The sequence below is a fragment of the Pteropus medius genome, unplaced genomic scaffold (genome assembly GCF_902729225.1).
Source record: "Pteropus medius unplaced genomic scaffold, Ma_sr-lr_union100, whole genome shotgun sequence".
Lineage (NCBI taxonomy): Eukaryota > Metazoa > Chordata > Mammalia > Chiroptera > Pteropodidae > Pteropus > Pteropus medius.
The window spans coordinates 17321294-17343043 of record NW_024342467.1 but is presented as its reverse complement, the minus strand read 5'-3'; the positions used below and the strand labels follow the sequence as shown (position 1 = coordinate 17343043).

Here is a 21750-nt window from a genome sequence, read left to right as displayed (position 1 = left end):
ACTGGTGTTTGGATGTCAAGTCCCGCCCCGCAGCATAAACCAAGAAGTTAAGGATCTCTGTGTTCTTCGCGTTCTTTGCTCCATGAATTGATTCCGAAGATGCAGAAGCTAAACGCTCGAGCTTTTCCTGTTATCTCCTAATTTAGAAAGATGATCTGCTTCCTGTTCCCTGCATTAGAAAATGAAAATTCAGGAGGTGGTAATAGAAACAAACCAGATTCAAGAAAGAAGAGAGAGGCAAGGAGGTGGCTGGCAGTCTGATACAGTGTGTCTTCTGGGGAAAAGGTGTCCGGACCTTAAAAGCAGACTATGACAAAATGAGAGAAGAAACAAGTCTATTGTTTTTTCTAGGTCACCACAAGGAACCAATTTAACCTATTTACAAGTGGTCTCTGGGGAAATATCTTTAAATAGCTATCTTGTCACCATCACCATCCTTTTCGTCATCTTCCATGATCACTTTGGGTTTCTCCTCCCTGAGCAGTGTCACACCTGCAAAACAAGACACAGATCTGCAATTAAGCACTTCTAATTAAAATACTAGCCCTTCAGCATTGACACGATGCACAGGAACATGGCAACCCAGAAACCTTTTTGTGTCTGCAAAACTAACAGAGAGAGAGCGGGAGAGCTGGGTGGCCTTATTTGGCCTTCCCAGAGGAGCTGTGGCTCAATGAGGACAACACTCTGGTTACCAGGGGACTCTCGACCAGGGAGTCAGAGGAGACCTTCACCCTCTTCTCTACATTCTGTATTTATGCTTGCAGCTCTGCAGGATGGACAACACGTGAATTTTGGATTCTAAATGTTTTGGATTTCTCATTCTGCCAGTCCATCTGTGTTGAGACAGTTAACACCTTCATACCTAAATTATCTGTGTTAAACTGGGGCACTAATACTTATACAAAGGTTATTCTGACAATTAAATAAGAAGTATATAATGATGCTTAGCACTGTGCCACATCTGCGAGCAACTAAAAGTCAGTTTTTCCCTTTCTCTCACAATTTTCTAGTTTATTTTCCTTTTGTAAAGAACTGGTAAGCCTCATGAAGTCAAACTTCAACAGATTTTGCTAACATCTGGAGAAAATATTGAGCTGAGGCTCTGAACACACCATTTCTAAACGCCAGTACTGGGAGCTAAAGTTTACATACTTTAGAGCAAAGTGAGAAAATAAGGAATGTGTACTGAGTTTTTCATACAGTTAGACGGCTACAATTTTAAAAAGTTGTTCTGTTATTTCAAGATGATTCTTTGTCTTCTATGGGAATTAAAATCTCCTTTCTTTTATGAAATTTCAGGAATGTTAAATGGTTGCTTTTTCAGCATCCTACTAGGCAAAATTCAAAGCTTCTCTTCCTATGTTGGGCTCCACGATATTTTGTTTTTAAAAGTTTACTGGTTCGTGAAATTCAGAAGCCTAAGCTCAGTTTTCTAGACTGATCAGCCCAGAAGAGGCCATCCAAGATCTGGGTCGTCCTGCTTATGCTGTGAATTGGGAAGTAGGGTCATTTCAATAAAAAGACAAAGGAAGCTGTGATTCAAGATCAGTCCTTTGTGACATCTGTCATCTCACGCCAGCCAGCCAGTTTTGCCTCCTGCCGCCGCCCTGCACCGCCCCAAGTTCTCATAATTAGAGATCTCTCAGTCCATAAAACATTTCATAAAGATCCGAACTTAAGGGAAGAGAGCCATGTACCACAAGAGGCCTCTCTACAACCCTGGGATCCACTCGACAGCAGCAAATTCATAAAAACTATGTGTTAATCTTGATGGCTATTCATTTGATTCAGTTGCTAGTTTGTTCACATGGGTTCTTTAACCAATTAGCTGATATTTATTGCAGGAGAAAACAATTTTGAGAGTCTAGCTGAAACTAAGTCTTTTGCATAAATCACTTACGAAACACAGTGGGAGGCATTTTTCTCTTAGACCAGCTGCATTGAGGTTTGGATTTTTGTTTGGAATTCAGGCTACCTTGGAAGGAGAACACAGAGTTAGCTGTGCTGAGCCTGCTAACTTTTTATTCTATCTTCCTTGATATTGCTTCCCATTAAGCCAAACTGTGGGTTGATTAGAAGTGACCAAGAGCCTTAAAATGTCCAGATCCCAGTCAACACTCTGATTATTTTGGGTATCCCTGAAGCCTAGTCATGAGTATCAGGGGGAAAAAAAAGTCTTGAGGTTTTAGGGAAGGGAAGAGCCTGTTTAATCAAGGTCAGCCCTTCCCAAAGTGGGCTAGCTTTCCACAGGGACATGGGAAATAACTGCAAGTGGAAAGTGAACTCGCATTTGTATTAGTATAGATAAACATTAATTTTTAATACCTCATAATGAGAAATTATGGTAGTTCATCAAAATCTTGATTTCATGAATATCATGGCTTAGAATGAGGCTTAAATTACTAGCATCTATTTATAGCATCTACATACAATTGCTACCTTCTGATTCTCGATGCTGCCTGTCGTTTGGTGATTTGAAGATAACGAGTTTCGTCAAACATTGGTCTTTCTGGTTTACCCAGTCCTGATCCGCATGTTCTCTTGTGGGAAGCAGAAGGAATGTTCTCCAGAGCCAGAAAGCTGCCTTTGGTGGTCATTCAACTTTGGGCAAAGCACTGAACCTATCTGAGCCTTAGTTTATTCATCTACAAAACTGGAGGAAAAAAATTTGTATCTTCCATAGTGGGTGATGCCCCCAGATAGAGTTAGGCTAGCATCCTTTCAGGCGTCCACTGCACCTTAACAGAAAGCTTCGTTAAAGCACTTTTCACATTGTAGGAATCACTGGACAATATATTCCTCTCCCCCACTGAATGGTGAGATTCTCACAGAATATTTTAACATCCAGCATAGGACCTGGAGTACAGTGGGGATTTATAAAATGTCAGTTTCTCCCCTTCTGCTCTCTATGTGGGAGTTTAGGGAACTTGGCCGCTTGTTAGAGCTGGTGTGTTTTTAAGGCCAAAGCTGTCAGTCCAAGGTCTCCAAGGGTCAGTTAGCCTTGCAGCAAGCTGCTTAAGGCCATGACCCCACCCAGAGCACCGTCTAAAGCTGGTCACCTGGATTATAGATGTGTGCCTCTGATCTAAGGGAGCCAGGCTAAGATACCACCTCTCCAGGTAAACTACACCTGAGAAAATGCTCTATTCTCAGAAGGACATAGGTGTCACTTTCAAAGGACATATGTCTTCTTTCTACAAGCGCATACTAAACTTTGCTCTCCAAATGTTCACAGTTCATGGACCAATTTTCCAGGAGACCCCTCTTCAATGATTCTAGCTTTGTGATTTGTTTACTTTCCCTGGTTCCTTTTGGCACAGATTGCAACTAACGACTTCTTTTTTCTTAAGTAGATCTCAGCTACTCAGAGCTGACCAATCATAATCCAATGCTCCCTGCCATGCAGCCACCAAGATGGGGGGCCCTGGCAACTGTGGGCCAAGTTGGGAGCAAACCTTGGGCAGGTGATGAAGCCTGAGATGACTCCTCACTGAGGAGTCATCTGGCAATTGGAACCCGTCAGATGAGCTCATTAACCTAGGGGAATGGGCTAGTTAGTGAGAGATTTAGAAGAAAGAGCAAATCTCTGTCCAGTCTTCTCTTGCCAAGGGCTAATGAGAGGAGACGTCTCTGGAGTGCATTTGTCTGTGAGTTCCTCTCTACACTCTTATTAGGACCAATGTGACTTTCTCTGAACATCTGCTGAAGGCTCTATCCTTATCAGCCTAACTAGCATTTCAATTACTGCCAAATCTTTAGATACCAAAAGGCTCTTCAAAAATAAAGGGTTTCAGCTAACATGCTAATAAAAACTAGAATCGTAGAATGCGATCTATAATTGTAAATACGACACAGAGATTTGCTGATTCAAAGAATTCCATAATGTGCACAGAGTCTGTGGATATACAGCCCCAGCCCCGCTTCAGCTCTGTGTACTTTTCACTGTTTTATAAACATTTTTTATTCAACTGGAAGCTGCTCTCTTAGGATGTAGATATTGAGATGTAGGTAGTATCCATTGCCAGATAAACAGAGCTCAACATTTTAGAAAGTTCCTTGAGATAGCAGGTTTATGTGGAGAGGTAAAACATGGTGGCCAGGAAAATTCTCACCTTTAGAAATGGTTTGACTTATCTCAAAGAATAGAAGGTTGAACGGAGAATGAAGGGGAACTAACATTTGTTGAGGTCTTTGAATAAGCTGGTAACGTCCTAAGTGCTTTCTACGCTTTGTTCAATTGTGTTAACAACCGTAGAAGATAGATTTTATGGTCCTCCTTTCAGAGATGGATGAAACCAAGGAGACTCTTATAGTCTATGTTAGTTGCCCAGGGTCACAAAGCTAGAATGGAGCAGACCCAGAGATCAGACCTAGACCTTTCTGACTTTAAGTCTCATGTTCAATGCTGTATACTAAGGTGACTCTCCAAATGTTTTTGTTTCTCTACCAAGTCCTACCTTAGAAAGACTTCAAAAAAAAACAAATATAAGAATGGGTAAAAAATAAATCTCCTAATGGAAAACTTGAACTGCAGAAGTGTGATTGCCAAATAGAACATATTAAAAGAACACAAACACATATGGAGTATTGCTATATAGAGGGGACTGGACTAGACATCAAGGTCAATACCAGCAACATAAGTCAATCACAGGCCAGTTCTCATGAATTCATTGGTGTAAGTCAATTGAAATAACAGCTACGATAAAAGCAACAAGAACAATAAGAACAATACTAAAAGGAGTGATAGTCTTGGTATTTGCATGCGCATGTCTAATACAGAGCTAGTTCAGGATAGAAAAGATTCATTTTGGACTTGGAGGGGTCTGTTAGCTGAGACTTTTTGCCAGCTGAGCCTTGAGAGGTGACTGGAACCTGGACAGAGGCAGAGCTTGAGGGAAACGTGTGATGGGTTGCAGGATCGGTGTCGGTGGGAATGCGTGTAACCTGCGAGAACCATGGCTGAGGCAGGTTCAGACCCTCCCAATTGGCCTTTGGTCTGCTTCTCCAGAGAAGGGCCTCTTCATGCTCCACGCCTCCTTGCCTGTTCTGCCCTTCAGAAATCAGTGACCCTGTCTGCACTCCTGACAGCCTCTTCATGATGTCTTATTCTCAGCCGTCTTTCAATTTTTTTCTTTACTAAATGAAATAATGGGGGAGCATGGTTTTATAGTAAGAGCCAAATATCGTCTCCTCCCTAAAGTGTGCCTTCTGGATTGCTAGAACGCTAAAAGTCCAACCCATAGCATAGTATAATTAAAAAACTGCCCACAGGTGAGACAGGCCTGGGGTTAGAACCCCAGTGTTTGATTTTGAGCATCATTTGCTCCATTCATGTATCATCTAATCATCTCATTATTAGTCCATTCAGCTAATCGTCCATCCACCCATCAATTTCATCCATAGAAGCCTTCAAAGTGGCTAAGTTACTTAAATTCTCAATTTCTTTATCTGTAAAGAGAAACAATAGCTAATTTATTGTGTCATTCAGTTGATTTTTAAAAATCCACAGGACATGCCAAACTCAGTCCCTAACATTTAGTAGGGTCTCAATAAACATGGGTTCGTTTTCTCCTCTACCACCCCCCACCAACTATCTATAAAACACACACACACATACACACACACACACACACACACGATACACTGTCTTACACTCTGATCATGAATGTACATGTCTTATTTCCCAACTTGCACAAGAAATTCTCAGGGAAAAGATTATACCTCACACACTGGCTGCCTTCAAGCCCGGGTTTGTGCTCATAGCTCAGCAAGATTTCTTGGTTTAATTGACACATATTAGGATAGCTATCATTGTCTTTGAATCTCTCTCTCCCTCTTTCTTTCTCTTGTTTTGAGGTTTTGGACAATATATCTAGGTGCCTTGGGAGAATCAGCCATCAGCTATAGGATCATAATCGGTAGAAGACTGGGCAGGGGAGTCTTCTCAAGGACCCGCTGACATTTCTATTGCATTGGTTCGGTAAATCTGACCAGTTTTGCTGAAGCATGAGTAAGTCTCTGACCCTCCCCGCATCTCCATGTCAGCCCTGGGGGAGCTGCAAATGAGGGTAAACCTGAAAGGCAGCAAGAAATGCTGCTCCTCCCCAGAGCACTTCCGTGCAACACAGATTGCCAGGACAAAGGCCACGCCTGCGGCACCTCCAGATGGTAAGGGTCTTGACCTGTTCCCATCATCCCCTGCAGACAGCCTGCACCAGCTCTTTTACCTGCTGCAAAAGGGGACATGTGCAGGGCAGGTGTGTCTTTTCTCCTTGGCTTTTTCTGTTCCAGGTCAGTGTTATGGAGGGCTGGACTCATTCTGCCCTTTGGATGTCTCTCTTGGACCTCATATCTTTTAATTAAGTGTTCTGAAAGCACACCTGCATAGTTCGGGGAACAAAGGGAGAAAAAGAGTCAAAAACATATCCTCATACACAAGGAATGTATGTTCATATTTGCACGTATACGGTCACCAATAAATCTTTTCAAATTATTTTAATAAAAGCAGTTAAAAAAACAAAAACAAGGGTTAGTAGCTATTGAGGCTACACCAGAGAACATTTTCTTTGTGAGGTTTTTACACGCCTGGTTTGAATTTACTACTACTACCAGCATCCTGTGTCTGAGGAAGGTGAAGCAAAGAAATGAGCCCGAGGCAACGCAGCTCTGAGGTGTCAGAAATGGAGCCCAGGTCCGTCTGCCTCCAAAGTCCGTCTGGTCAGAGAGACGGATTATTTGCTGCTCTGCGAGCCATGCCCCCCACTCTTCAATGACTTAATTAGTTGCCTACCTCTACCTGCCTGGCGTTTCACCTCTCTTCTACCTGTGAAAATTTTTGTCGTTTATAAACTCTCTGAAAACAGACTTCTCTATAAATTTTCCACAATTCACTGACCAGACAAAGCTTCCAGGGCCTTTAACTAAGGGCATCCGTCATGACGTTACGTCCTAATGTATATTTCAGCTATTTCTGTGCTTACATTATTTATTTATTTAAAATTAAATTTATTGGGATAACGTTGGTCCTTCCCAGAACTCTGCGTTCTGTTTATTTTGTCTCCCTCCAAGTGGGCTGTGAATAAAGAGGACATTAAATAAGTGGCCTGGACGGAAGGAGACAAGGAAATAAGACAAAACAAATATTCAGGAATAAGCGTGCCACATGTCACAAGCCAGCTTGTTACAGAGACACGTTAGCTGTTTACCAAACCATTTTGCTTTTCTCCTGAGCACATAGCTGGGCTGCATTTCTCAGCCTCCCTTGCGGTCAGGTGAGGTCTGTGACTGACAGAAGTCATGTGTGCCACTTACGGGCTTGTCAGTCCTCCCTCTGTCTCCCTTGTGCCTACAGGATGCTGATGCGTGTGGTGACTCTGGAAGCCATGTGCTGATGACGTCTCAACCTCCATCAGCCTGAGTCCCTGAATGACCGTTTGGAGCAGAGCCTGCCACCCTTCACTCCAAACTTCCACCTTGGTGAGTGAAAACTAAACCTGTATTGTGTTATGCAGATATTGTACCATTGATTAAAAAAACAGCCACGCTTTTAAGGAAAAAATGGCAAGACCAATGTTCTCCAGTGGCAAGCAGTTCCCTTTACAGATGTGCAAACTGACCTCATCGTCCATTACCTGGTATAAATGGTGGGATGTGCAGCGCTGGTGTATCTTTCCTCCTTGGTTTTTTTTGGTCTGACTCGATGTTCAGGGCGACCTGTACATTTTTCCCCTTTCTTGGCTTCTTTTTGAGTTCACAGTCCTTAATGAACTGGTCTGAAAGATCATCTGATTTCGACGGGATGCAAAGAAAAAGACAACATGAATGAGTAAGGACCTCGTCACAAACCGGTTGGTTTCCAATTCTACCTGATGAAAGGGGCAGAAGCCATTGGTCTGAAAAAAGAAAAATATTTATTTATTTTGGCTTCTTCTACAGAGAATTTTAGTAGCCTTGCATAAATACCTATACTAAAATGGAAAAGTAGAATTCCGTAAAACTCCAAATAAAGAGAACTCAAATGGGATGAATACCCAAGGCAAAGAGGAACTTTAAAACATCATTAAGCAAGCCGTGGAGTGGGTTTGAGTTACATCGCTGATGGGAGAATAGGTTTTCTGCGCTAAGCACTCCTTCTCCATGTCCTCTGCTCAAGGCTTGCTCTCTTTGGAGCCTCCAAGGGCTGGTAGAAGCCTTATGCTCTCTTGGGTCTTATATTGGGTCCTCAGGAAATTACTCACTCGCCTTCACTTCTGTGGCCAGGCAAGTCACAACGATGATTGACACTGGGGCTTCAGTGTTGGCCTTTTCACTGTCCTGGCTCTGCAATTCTTCTATTTGCCCCGTATCTTAACCCAAGTTCCTCTTGTCTTCTTATTTATCACTTTACTCTTTTCAGTCCCCTGTATTACCTCACCAGAGCTTTTGAGGACTGAATCTATCATCACATGTCATTATATATAGTTCATTCAATCTGATCACTTCTTACCCATCGAAGTACCTTCTTTAGTCCATCTTATTCCTTGACACTTTGGTTTACGTTGCTCTCCCCTGAGCTCTTTTGTCATGATTCTAGCACCTGTTCATTTCTGTAATGGTTGATCTCCTGTTCTAGACAGAGCCGTCTCAGCGATTAAAAATTATATCGCTTTTATCATTTTATTCTTAATTGCCTCTCCTTCCTATAAATGCATATTAAATGGCGAGTAGGTGGTTAGACTGATCTGAGTTCAAATCCTGACTCTGTCACTTGCTAGTTCTGAGAACTTGGGCCTTAATTTCTAGGAACTTTAATATTCTCTCAGCTTTTAGTGTGTGTGAGTGTGTGTGTATGTGTGTGTGAGAGAGAGAGAGACAGAGACAGAGAGAGACGGAGACAGAGGCAGAGAGACAGAGGGACAGAACTAAATTTGCTAAGGCTGGTAAAGCATCTGATATATTTGATACATTTCGGATGTTCACTTTGGCCATCGCTCACCCCCTAACACGTTCCACTGGGCCCAGAGGAAAGCTTCCCATCTTTATAAGTCCTACTATATTAACCCGTCCTGGGTGTTCATTGTTGTTTTCTGAATACTGACAGCATTTTTGCTCACATAACACCTTTAAAAGATAATTTAGTTATTATTTCCGCATACGTTTTCTTTGCCCTCTTTGCTGACAGGTATCTTGTGTTGTGTCTTGTTAGCAATGATGAGTAAATATTTACTGAATATATGCTCGAGTGAATGAAGTCAAACGTATTATGTGTAAGGAGCTATTCTGTTAGGATTCAAAGAAGCTATAAGGCAATAAAGCTCTTTGTGTTTTCACTTCAGTTTTGTGGGTCTAGATATAACCTGTGTCATTCATTCATTTATTTATTAAAAAAATGTTGGATATTTTATGCCAGGCCTTGAGCTAGACTCTAGGACTAAAAGGACAAGTAAAAATGGTCCTTGATTTCAAGTTGCATGTGGTTTAGTGGATGATCTGGACGATCCCTTGTTTTAGAAAACCCAATACATACAAGGAACTGAACATCAGAAATATTTAGTAACCATACATCATTATGGCTGTCATCAAAAGATCACAATGCATAACCAAAAATATCAAATAGCGCCATATTTACTAGTAGCAAATTATTTCCTTTCACCTAAAATATTTTATTAGTTGCTATTTCATCATTTCAATTTAATACACATTTATTGAGATTGTACTATGTGATTTCACATCATTCTGGTATGTGGGATGGACCAATATCTTCTCTGATTTGTCAATGCCTGTGTTTTTACCAGTTGCTAAATATTCATATTATCCTGAACACATTATCTCTTTTGGTTCTCAAACCAAGGCTACAAGGAAGGTGTACTCCTATCCCCAATTTGCAGATGAGGAAACTGAGGTTTAGAAGGTCGAAGGTCACACTGCTGGTGGGTGCTGGCATCAGGATTAAAGCCAGGTTCTTGGGACCATTTAACTTAATGCTTGGGTGAAAATGCAATTTTAAAGATTTGTTAGCACATAATCAGTTAATTTCCTCCCATATTATATATACATAGATATTTCTTGAATGAATGAGTGTTGCTCAGAGTGGGTGTAGCCTATCTTTGGGGTCTCTAGGGGAACAGGCTGGATATGGACTAGTCATGGGTCACCATTCAACCCCCGGAGGCAACTCAGCCAAGACATTTGTTTCAATTCTGACTTTTACTTCAATTATACATTTTCCCATTTTTGGAGAAATCTTGAATATAAAATATCTTGATGGAAAATGGGGAGGGGGAGAATGTGGGGGTGTCATAGCCAGGCAAGGCATAAACAAAGGCTATGAATATGCAAAAGGCCCATCCATCAAAGACTGAGCGGCTCATTTTTAGAAATGGGTAGAGGCAGAAATGTTTCTGGTATTTTCATTACAAAGGTTATGCAGAAAGTCAGTTCTGGAAAGGAAACAGATTGACAATAAAGCAGAAAAAGGCTATTTAAAATTCTGTCTTGATAGACAGAGATATTTGAAATATTTTATTGGCACCGCACATGGAATGTAAGTGTGCTAGGAAATACTGGTTGTAAGCTATACTGCCACATTCCATTTATTGCCTCAAAAATGCTCTGCCTGGAACTCTTTCAGACCCCGAAAAAGATGATAATGCCTTTTCTCCCTCTCTCTCCCTTTTTAACTCTAATGAACTTCTCTCCAGTGCTTCAGCTAATATTTACATGGCAGACCCCACAGACCCATGTTTATTTGTCTGTCCATCTGGTGTTGGCTGTTACCAGAAGACACAAACTATCAGGGTCCAGGGGACCTCCTTCTGACTTGCCTGCAAACTGAATGGCAAAGACCCCCGCTTTCTGACTTCCACTAGTGACATTCACACTGGAGCTTTACCTAAGTGGCTGCAACGAGGGTCAAGCTTGTCCAGTCTGTCTTCTGAGAGCTCCAGTGGCTGCATTTGCTCAGTGGACATCATCAAAGGTGGGCGGCTGTGTGTATTTATTCCGTGGCACTACAGAAGTATGAGATACAAGTTTATAAGTATGTCTTCTGTTCATGCATTCATTTTTTTAAATGAGTATATTTGTTGAGCACGTATTATTATGTTCCCAATTCAATCCTATATTTCTAGTCTGCATCTTCTACTGAGTTACTAGAAGCTCTAATGTAAGATTTAAGCCAAAATGAATGAATCTCTCCCCTACCACCCGTCACACACACACGTATATGCGCGTTTGCCCATGGATTTATTGGTAATTGTCATGTATCAAATATTCAATATTTGCCCTCTCTCAGAGGCACTGTGGGAGTTTCAAGATGAACACTTGTCAAGTCTGAATTACAAATGAGTTAGCTGAAAGTTACAGAAAATCTTGATTAAACCTCGCCTATATTTTCTCTGTTGAGTTCTGCAAAGTAAGATTAGGCCTACTTCATAGATGAGAAAACTAAGGCTAAGAAAATCTAATTAATTTATTTAATCACACATCTACTAAGTTGCCAAACCTGGATCTAAATCTACTTCTGCAGACTTCCACTAGATACTCAAATCTCTTAAAAATATAGTGAATTTGTTGAGTCCTAATTGAACAAGGCTTCTGCTTTTCAACCATTACATCCTGTAGCTATAAAGTAATGAGACCTCCCTATGCATATGATGATGGTGGTAGAGAGGTGGTAGGGACAGATCTAGGTCTTGAAATAGATCTTTATTATTTTCTCCTTAGAGATTTCTGACAATAAAGCAAGTCTGTTTCCTCTTCCCTTCCCCCATCCCCCATCTCCCATTTTCCCTAGACCACAAATCCATTAAGCTTTTCAGAGTTATTAGTTGTAGCAATTGTCCAGGAGAAGTGTAAATCCAGAATGGACATGTGTCAGGTCTGAATGAAAGATGCATTAGTTGAGATTTGTAGAAAATCTTCAGTATAGTCTGCCTGGTTTCTGCTACTTGAATTTCTTTCGGATAATTTTTTACTCATGTCCTACCATAGCAAGAATGATTGGAGAGGAATAAGATTAAAAGGACCCAGTTGATCCTCTCTTCTTGATCCTTGGATCCGGGGCACGCAGGTGAACTCAGACCAGCCTTTGTTAACATTTTGAGCTCATAGAATTAGTTCAACTCTGTTGTCTTACGTGGAGTAAGCCAGTTTTTTTCAGGGATGGCTAGAGAGCCTCTCCCCCTACAGGCTGAGATCATTGTGTAGCAGATGGAGCCATTAACGGATTACTTGAGCCTGGCTTTTAGTGTCATTCTGAGGAGACTGATGATACTGAGTGATTTCAGCAGAAATCAATTTAGACCATTGTGTTTAGTGTTTGTACAGAGCCTTCCAACTCCCTGGGACCATGTATGCTGTTAACTTGGATGGCCAGCCCCCACCTGCTTGAATGGAGAGGTAAGCTGTGGGACCCTCTCTCAGGACAAGTGGGCTCAGTGCTGAGGACTAGAGGCAAAGTTACAGCCCTGAACACGGGCTGTGCACCTACATAACCAATCTTCCTCCTCTTTGGGCAGAAACACTAGCTCTGTCATAGACTTTGTGCTGAAAATCACCCCATTGAGAACCTGGTCAAAGTATTCATTCTCCAGAAGCAACTGAGGCTCAAAGTGGTTCAAATGCCCTACCATTAGTCACACACTTAGAGTCAGAGTCATCATTTGACATCAGGCCTTCTACCTTCTACTCCAGGTCCTGTCTGACAATAGTACCCCTCTTCATCTCTCCAACCTACGGTAACTCTTCTTTATACTTAGATCATATGGTTGCTCCCGTGTGCTCAATAGATGGTTATTTAATTTAAACCTGAGCTTTCAAGCCGAATAGATCTTGGTTAAATCAGAGCTCCTTAACTAAAAGGCCATGTGACTTTGATGAAGTAGCTAAATCTTAATGATATAGTGAGAGTAAATGGTGCCTAAGTGGAATGTCATCACTTATTCCCTTTCTCCATACAACCGATTGCTGCTATGATGGAATTTGCAAAGGCTAGCACCTTTGTGCACCTAGACTGACGCCCAGGGACACAAGTCCCTTTCTGAACCCTTCCTCCCCCTTCTTACCCTCAGTTTCTTATCTGTCATACAAAGATGATAGTATCTGTCTTGTAGAATCACTATGAAGATTAAATAAGATAGCTTCTTGCGTTGCATATTGTAGGCACTTGAGTAAGTGACAGTCATTGTTATGTAACATTGTGATGCAGACTAATGAAGACCAGGCGTATAATTGAAAAATTCTAAAAAGCCATTGAATCTTTCATTTTCATCTAGCTATTGAACCATGGGACAACCAGCCCTTATCTGAGCAAAATGGCTATTGCTATTCTGAACTTGAGAGGAGACGGCTCTTGGGAGATAAACTGTGCAAGTAGTAGAAGTCCCTGGACAAGGCAGGGGTATCCAGTTATTAGTCACAAAACTGACACATGCTTCCTCCCAGGTTAGCACCTACTGTCTGTGGGGGAAGCAACACTATTTTAAATCAGCAGGAATGAAAGAATGATGGCGGTGAACTGGCAAGCCTCTGCTAGGGGGGCTGAGAGATGATTTTCAGATTTGGGATTTTCCATTATAAAACTACTCCATGCTAGGCAGGGATATGTTTTGCCCCTGGGATTAGATGACACTTTTATTGCAGATGATGTCATTACGATCTTCTTGGCAGAAAACCTTTACATAAAGTAAAGAACAAGTAAGGGGAGGAAAGGGATATTTGGAGTTTAGCATCGTCTTATTAATAGCAGTCATTTTACCTGCTTGTTGAGTGTTAGCATGAGACGCCCCCATCTCCTTACCCACTCTCCATTTCTATCCTCAGTGAGAAGGGGTAAGACTATCCTCAGAGGAAGACTGAGCCACTGTAAGACAGGAGCTGCTCTAATTCTTGAACTAAGAAACTGAATGCTTCTACTTCCTATTCCTGATTTGTCCTTGCATTTCTCTCTTTAATTCAGTTTCCACCACAAGCACCAGGGAAGGGACACTGTTCCCTGTCATGCTGCCCTGGGAAGGTTTCATCATCTCCCTCAGCAGCTCATTGTAATTTGGGAACTTTCTGAAGCGCCTGCTTGTTCTTTCATGCCTAAATACCTGCTCCTCTGGGTCTTCGGATTCTAACCAAAGGGTGAGAGCCTTAAGAGATGCTTTGGGTGTGTCTCATAACTGTTCTCTAGTACAGAGATTTGTGACCCTTTAATACTCGCTTGCAGTTTATTGCTTCCTTGTAGTCTCTGAGTTTTAAAACTCACACAGTGACAATTTGGACTGCCACTGTGTCGATGTTGGCCTGCTCACCCTCATCCGAAAAGCCTTGGGCCACACATGTGCTGTAGACATCAGGAAATTTGTATTACAACACCCCAGAGGGGTCTCAGGAAGCACCACAATCGCATGTATTACTTTTGTGGCAAAATATGAATATTTGCACTAAATGACTTAACTAAAGACTACAAAAAGATTTGTATCCTTTTAGGTCACATTTTGCTACCAAATGAATTGATCTCGGACCTAACAACAGTAACAACAACAGCAGCGACAACAACAACAACAAACTTTTGGTTTTCAGAGCATTTCAGATTTCTCAATGAAAGTATAAAGTCCTGTGGGCCTGTACTATTTTTTCCGTTGTTATTGTTTAAAAGAATGTGGGTGGTTTGTTGTAGCATGTACAACAGACCAAGTGACTCATTTCAGGGGTTTGAGGAAGTTTTTAGGCCTCCAATGCTAAATTCTTGCAACTTCTTCTTGCTAATTCTTACATTTGAAACCCTCCCCATGTTTGTTTGTTTTTTCCCCCACAGAGAGATGCTTGTAAAACAAATATCTCTGAGAGAGGAAATATATTAACTAATGTAATATACAGGAATTATTAATGACATAGGTCACTTTCTCTTGAGAACTGGAACTGTAAGGTCCGAGGCACTGAGTGCTGTAGAAGGAACGGCACTGAGGTGCCGAAGGACAGGGACCCAGAGCGGCCTGCAGGAAAGCTGAGGATACATGTTGGGGAGGTTACCTCCACTAGCTCGGAGCCAATGACTAGTTCAGATAGTAGTGCTATTTCTGCAGCTAAAAGATGGGTCAGTTCACTCTGAGGTCAGAGGCCAGTCCGAGCATTTTGTTCTTTCTCTTAAAATTGAGTAGATTTCTCAGTTGGGTGTTCGAATACACAGTTTAATTCATGGACAGAAAATTCCTCAGTGACTGCAGCATTTGATGCTGGGCGGCAATGTGAGGGAGAAACAAATGTTAGGGAATGGTCCCCGCGCCAGCTGGGTGAACTTGGGAAAGTTATATGTCCTCTTAGAAACTTAGTTTTCACATCTGTAAAATAGGCAGAATTGTTGAGAATATGAATGACACAGTGTGTATAAAGCTCCCAGCTCAGATCCTAGCACACACACTAACAGTGTAAGAAGTGTGAGTCGCCTTCTTTGCTCTTTCAATCCTTCTCTTGTGATTTTTAGCATGCATATCTAAGTTAAACGATTAGAATCATCTCCTCGTCCCATCTCTGGCCTTTTCTGAAGCTAATGATGAGATCAGAACAATACAAGGTATAAACCAACTGCAGACACCCATTGCTAGGTCTTCAGAGTATGGTAATGCTGCTTCTTAGGAGTGAGCTGACACTTAGCTTAGCTGTAAGGCGTTCTAAAGAATTTCCCCAAAGTAATCAGGACTGGATTTACTCAATGGCAGAAAAAGCGAGGAGGTGGTACGTCCACAGGCCAATGCGGTGTCTGGTTACAGTGCCTTCTGGTTATGTAAAATTCATAGCCTTTGTCATGTCTCTTTTTATCCTGAGGATTGAATTCAGATCAAAAAGTGCCACGTTTTAGGTCAAGGTTGCTCATTTGGAAGACCTAAATTTGCAGCATTCCTGGAGAAGTGACTGACTGTTCCTTGAAGTAGGGCATGGAGAGGTTTTTTTGATAAGCGCACTCTCCCAGCCTTGGAAAGTAAGGCTTCCCCTTCATCTTGAAACTCCCCACTTTAATTTGTAAGGACTCTGGCTCTTACGAACCACAGGACTCCAGCTCCCTTGGAAAAATGATTAGAAAGTGGTGACTTTTCTTGCTCCCTACCCAGCCCCAGCTTCAGAAAGCAGCCCGCCCCCCTCCCACTTCCTACAGCCTCCTTTGTCCCAGCAACAATAAAGAAATTGTAACTTATCAGAAACTTGCTTTTCTCCCCACGAAAGTTCTCCAAGTGAAAATCCGAAGCACTTACCAATCAGTGCAGGTGCTGGGATGAAGGGGCAGGGAGGGCGCGTGTCCTGCCTGAAGCTGGGCGGGCTGCTCTGCTGCAGTGGCTGCTGCTGCTGCCCGGCTCTAGCTCCTCTTATCAAGGGACCAGCTGCCGCTGTTGCCATGGGGATGCTCTGTTTCTCAGGCGCCAGGGCAAGGGGGATGGAGAGAGAAAGAGAACTACTCTCACAGCCACTGCTCCCAATTGCAATAATCGTCCATTACAAAACACACTACACAGGGTTGCGCTTTGAGTACCTAGTGCACAAGGCTGGAGAAATCCAGACCAAACAACTAAATCCTTTAATCCCCATGATGACCCTAGGCAGTAGGTTTTTTTTTTGGCCTGACTTTGCAAATATGGAAACTGAGGCACAGAGAGGTTAAGCAGCTTGCCCCAAAGGTGCTACAAGCTAATTTTAACCCACACTTCTATTCAAGTTTAAATGCAAAGTACTTGCACTCACCACTGCTGCCTCTCAGAGCAGGATTATGATGAGAAGAAGAGAAATAGTAACAATGGCTGATGTTTACATAAGGCTCCCTGTGTGCCAAGCACTCTCTGCTACACATACGGACTCATTCAGTCCTCTTAACAGCTTTGTGAGGTAAGCTGCTGGCATCATCTCTGTTCCACTGACGAGGAAGCTGGGGCACAGGGTTGACCCGTCCTCTTCCCAGTCTCACCACTGGTGAATGGTAAAGCTACAGTTTGAACTGGGCAATTGGATGGTAAAATCCATGCTCTTGACACCTTTGCAGTACTGCTCACCAAAGGGAGGATTTCAGAGAGAAACGGCACATAGCAAAGAAAGCAGCCTTCACCGTATAGGTTGGGGTGTGAAGGCCGGGAAAAATATGCTTCTTCAAAGGAACCAAACCAAATGTTCCAATATTAGGAATCTTATGCACACCAGGAAAGGCTCAGAACCCAAGGGCGGTGGGTGTGACCTGCCGTCAGATGGAGAGGAAGGGTCTGTGTTTCAAGCAGACTCACTAGAGGGTCAGCAGCTTGTGTAACTAGTCTGGGCATCAAGATCGGGTGGGGTCAGCACAGATAGGAAGGGCTTGCAACACTTGTTGGGAAGTCCAGAGGCCACCCACCAGTGATGCCATGAGATGGGCTCTCACAGAAGAGGTATAGGTGTTGCCTATGCATGTTGCTTCCTTTCCCTCCCCAAATTGCCCCGAGAAGCCCCTCATTGGCTTCCGCTACCTGTTAGTCACTGGTATTGAGTTGATGGATGCCTCTTTCCCATTTGCCAGCATCCCAAATAATAGGGCTAGAACAGTAATACACTCATCCCGAGGTCGGCTAGTAGGGTTAGAATGTCTTCCAAGACCATGGTAACGAATCAGTAGGGAATGGGCTTCCTTGTTTGATAGTTTGTCTTGGTCTTTATTGAAATTTCCTAAGTAGAGATGGAGGCTGCCAAAAGGAAGTGCTCTTGGCCGGATGGGAGAACCCTCGCTGCCGACAGGAAGTCCCTGAGAGCAGCCTCTGCTCCAAATTGCCCACCCCTTTCTTCTCATCAACAGCCTTCCTGGCCAATGGGTTAACATCTTCACTTCCAAACTTGGTTGGAAAAAACATACTTTCTTCCTAAACTCTTCAATTTTTTTTAGAAAATTAAACCTTTTCGACATAACTGTTGATTCACATGCAGTTTCAAGAAATAATACAGAGAAATCTCTTGTACTCTTTAAGCCATTTCCTCCAATGGTGCTGCTTAGAAAACTATAGTATGATATCTCAACTGGTATTTTGATAATAACACAGTCCAGTCAAGACACAGAACAGTTGTATCACCACAAGGATCCCTCATGTTGCCCCGTGTAGCCACATCCACCCCTACTGCATACCCTTCCTTACTCTCCCTTCCAGCTTTAAAGCATGTAACGTTGAGATTACTTCTGAGGCTCTTTGGACTGTGTTAAGAATTTTAAAATGCGTGTTTGTCACTTGATCTCCCAAGTTCAAAGGGAATATTTTCAAAGAGAAAAGAGAGTATGAATTCTTTATATCCCATTAACCCTTGGTAACTACTGATGTGTTTCCGTTTTTATATTTTTTGTCATTTCAAAAATGTTATGTAAACGGAATCATACACTATATGACTTTTTTGGGTTTGTCTTTTTTCCCCCTCAGCATTCTTCCTGGTGATTTATCCAATTTATTTCATATGTTAACGATTTGTTCCTTTCTGTCGATGGGTAGTACTCCCCGGTATGTACCAAAGTTTAACTACTCACTTGTCGTGGGACACCTGGATAGGTCCTAGTGTTTGGCAATTACGAATGAGCTGTTATGGAAATTCATGTACAGGCTTTTGTGTAAACATATCTCTGGGATAATTGCCCAGGAGGGGAACTACTGGCTCCTATGGCGATTGCATGTTTAATTTTATAAGAAACTGCCAAACTGTTGTCCAGGGTGTCTTCACCATTCATATTTGTACCAGCCATTTATGAGCGATTCAGTTTCTCCACTCATTTGCCAGCATTCAGTGTCATTACAATTTTTTAAAGTTATTCTCAAAGGTGTGTAGTGATGTCTCATTGTGGATTTCATTCGCATTCCCATTGGCTAATGATCTTAAACATATTTCCATGTGCTTAGTTGCCATCTGTGTGTTTCTTTGGTGAATGTCTCTTTGTGTCTTTTACCCACTTTTCTAATTGGACTGTTTGCTTTTTTACTGTAGAGTTTTGAAAATTCTTTATATATTCTAGATACTAGTCCTTTATCAGAAATACACTTTTGCAAATGTTTTCTCCCAGTTTATAGCTCATCTTTTCCAACTCTTAGCAGTCTTTCATAGAACAAAAGTTTTCAATTTTTATCAAGTCTCATCATTAAATTAATTTTAAAGCATATAAAGTTGAGATTACTTCTGAGGCTCCTCAGAGAAGCTGTACTGTGTTAGGAATTTTAAAACGCTCTTTTGTCACTTAATTTCCCAAGTTCAAAGGGAATATTTTCAAAGAAAGAAGAGACTATGAATTCCTTATTTCCCCTTTGAATAGACATGTGTACTTCTCCCAAGTTCAGGTTGTTGTTGGGGTGTTTTTTTTCCAGGGCTTTCCAGGCACACTTTAATTGGTTATGCCCACCCTCCCCGCTTTTAAGGCAGATGTAAACAGCAAGTAGATGGCAGATGGTAATGTAAATCTATACCTCAGGAGAGTTCTAAATAACAGCCACATATGCGCAGGGTTGAAGTTATAGACACTTGGCCTACAGCGAGTGCTCCCAGTGTGTGTGCAAGGAGCCACTGTGTCCATGACATGATTTGTAGGTCTAAGGGCCCTCTGATGTGTGGCTGAATTGGCTTCTGGCTTCACTCCTGATTATGCCTAATGGTAACTAGCTTCAAATGAATATATTCTCATTTTAACCTCAAATATTCAATCTTTACGAATAAGAATGATCATAGTGATGCACATTTCCAGACAATTTATTTCGGTCAATAGCCTATAAAATGTGCACTTCAAATATTTGCCTTCCAAAATCAATCTGAGGCAGTTTCTGTGTTGGTGGGTGATGGGGCTCCAACTCCTCAGTTGAGACATAGAGAGAGAGAAAGAGAGAGAGAGAGAGCGAGCGAGAGCGAGAGAGAGAGAGAGAGAGAGAGAGAGAGAGAACCCTGAACATTTGCAGGCTTGTTTTATCCCAGGGATCTTGCTGGATCTCTTTGGTCGTCTCCTTCAGCCCTTAGAGAGAAGTAACTGTTTCAGATCAATATCTTCTGATAAGTAAAAGTCTATGTCTCTGCTTTGGGAAGTTTTGACCACATTTTAGCCTTTCATAACCAGACTATTTGAGTTAATGAATATGAAATTCTGATATCATTTATTCTCATCCAATTGAAATAAAAATATAGAACACATTTAACATTTCAGAAATTGTCAAATACTTAAGTGATTATTGAAATAAGAGGTAATATTATCAATTTATTTGAGATAAGTGAAGATTCACACGCAATTATAAGAAATAATACAGATAGATACCTTCTATAGTGTGTTCAGTTTCCCCCAATGGAGACATTTTGTAAGACTATGATACAATATCACAACTGACTATCGACAGTGATACAATTCACCTGTCTTATTCCTATGTCTCCAGTTGTGTGTGCATGTTCATCTGTATTAAGTTTCACACAATTTTTCCACTTGTGGAGGTTCATGTATCCAACACCACAGTCAAGATGCTGAATGCTTCTGCCACCATGAGGACCCCTCATGCTATTCTTTTATAACCACATCCATCTTCCCTTCCTATTCTCTCTGCCCCCACCCCCAACCCCTGGCAACCACTAATCTGTCCTCTATTCCCATAATTTCGTCATTTCCAGAATGTTACATAAATGGCATTATACAGCATGTAACCTTTGCTATTGGCTATTTTCACTCAGCGTAACTCTCTGGAGATTCATCCAGGTCATTGCCTGTATCAAGAATTAATTATTTTTTATTTTTATTTATTTTTTTATTGCTGTGATGTACTCTATTCTGTGGATATAGAGTAGTTTGTTGAACCATTCACTGGCTGAAGAATATTTGGGCCGGTTCCAGTCGTCATCTACTACAAATAAAGCTGCTATGTACATTTGTGGACAGACTTTTGTGTGAATGTAAGGTTTCATTTCTCTGGGATAAATACCAAGGCGTTCAATTGTTGCCCAGTATAGCAGTTTTATGTTTATTTATTTTTTACACAGAACACCTTTTATTCTAATCGCTCCTCAAAACATATTTCAACATGGTGACAACAAAAGAACACATACATGAGGGAATGAGACGATGTATTTTTTAACTTTATAAGAAACCACCAAACTATTTTCTAGAGTGGCTATTATCATTTTATACTCCCAACAGCAATGTATAAGTCATATAGTTTCTCTGCATCCTCACCAGCATTTGACGCTGTCACTATTTCTTATTTTAGCCATTGTGATAGATGTGCTTTGTTATCTCACTGAAGTCTTAATTTGCATTTCACTGATGACTGATGATATCGAACATTTTTTAAGGTACTTAATTTGCTGTCTGCATATCTTCTCTATCGAAATGTCTCTTCATGTCTTTTGCCCATTGTCTAATTAAATTGTTTTATTTTTACTGTTAAGTTTCATGAGTTACTTATATATTCTAGATGTTAGTTTTTTGTTGGATACATGACTTGAAAAGGTATTTTTCTCATCTGTAGCTTATTTGTTCATCTTCTTCACCTAGATTTCACAGAGCAGAAGTTATAAATTTTAATTAGGTCTAATTTATCAATTTTCCCCTTTATGGATCATGCTCTTGATGTCAAGTCTAAGAACTCTTTGCCTAGATCCCAAAAGTTTTCTCCTATTTTTTTCTATAAGTTTACAGTTCTATGTTTTATTTCATTTTGTGACCACATTGAGTTCATTTTTATATAAGGTGTAAGGTTTAGGACAAGGCTAATTTTTTTTCCCTAGCACCATTTGTTAAAAGGCTAAACTTCCTCTGTGAATTGCTGTGCTTCT

General features: G+C 41.4%; 1 protein-coding gene across 1 annotated transcript; it reads right to left on the bottom strand.

Annotated features, from left to right (window-relative positions):
- Positions 1-406: 406 nt before the first annotated feature.
- On the bottom strand, positions 407-16359 carry PPP1R17 (protein phosphatase 1 regulatory subunit 17). Its single transcript, XM_039861933.1, has 6 exons — positions 16218-16359; positions 15662-15666; positions 10874-10985; positions 7635-7787; positions 6231-6383; positions 407-492 (listed from the first exon to the last, which is right to left on the bottom strand). Exons 1-6 carry the CDS (start codon positions 16357-16359, stop codon positions 407-409), a joined length of 651 nt encoding a protein of 216 aa, XP_039717867.1.
- Positions 16360-21750: the final 5391 nt, after the last annotated feature.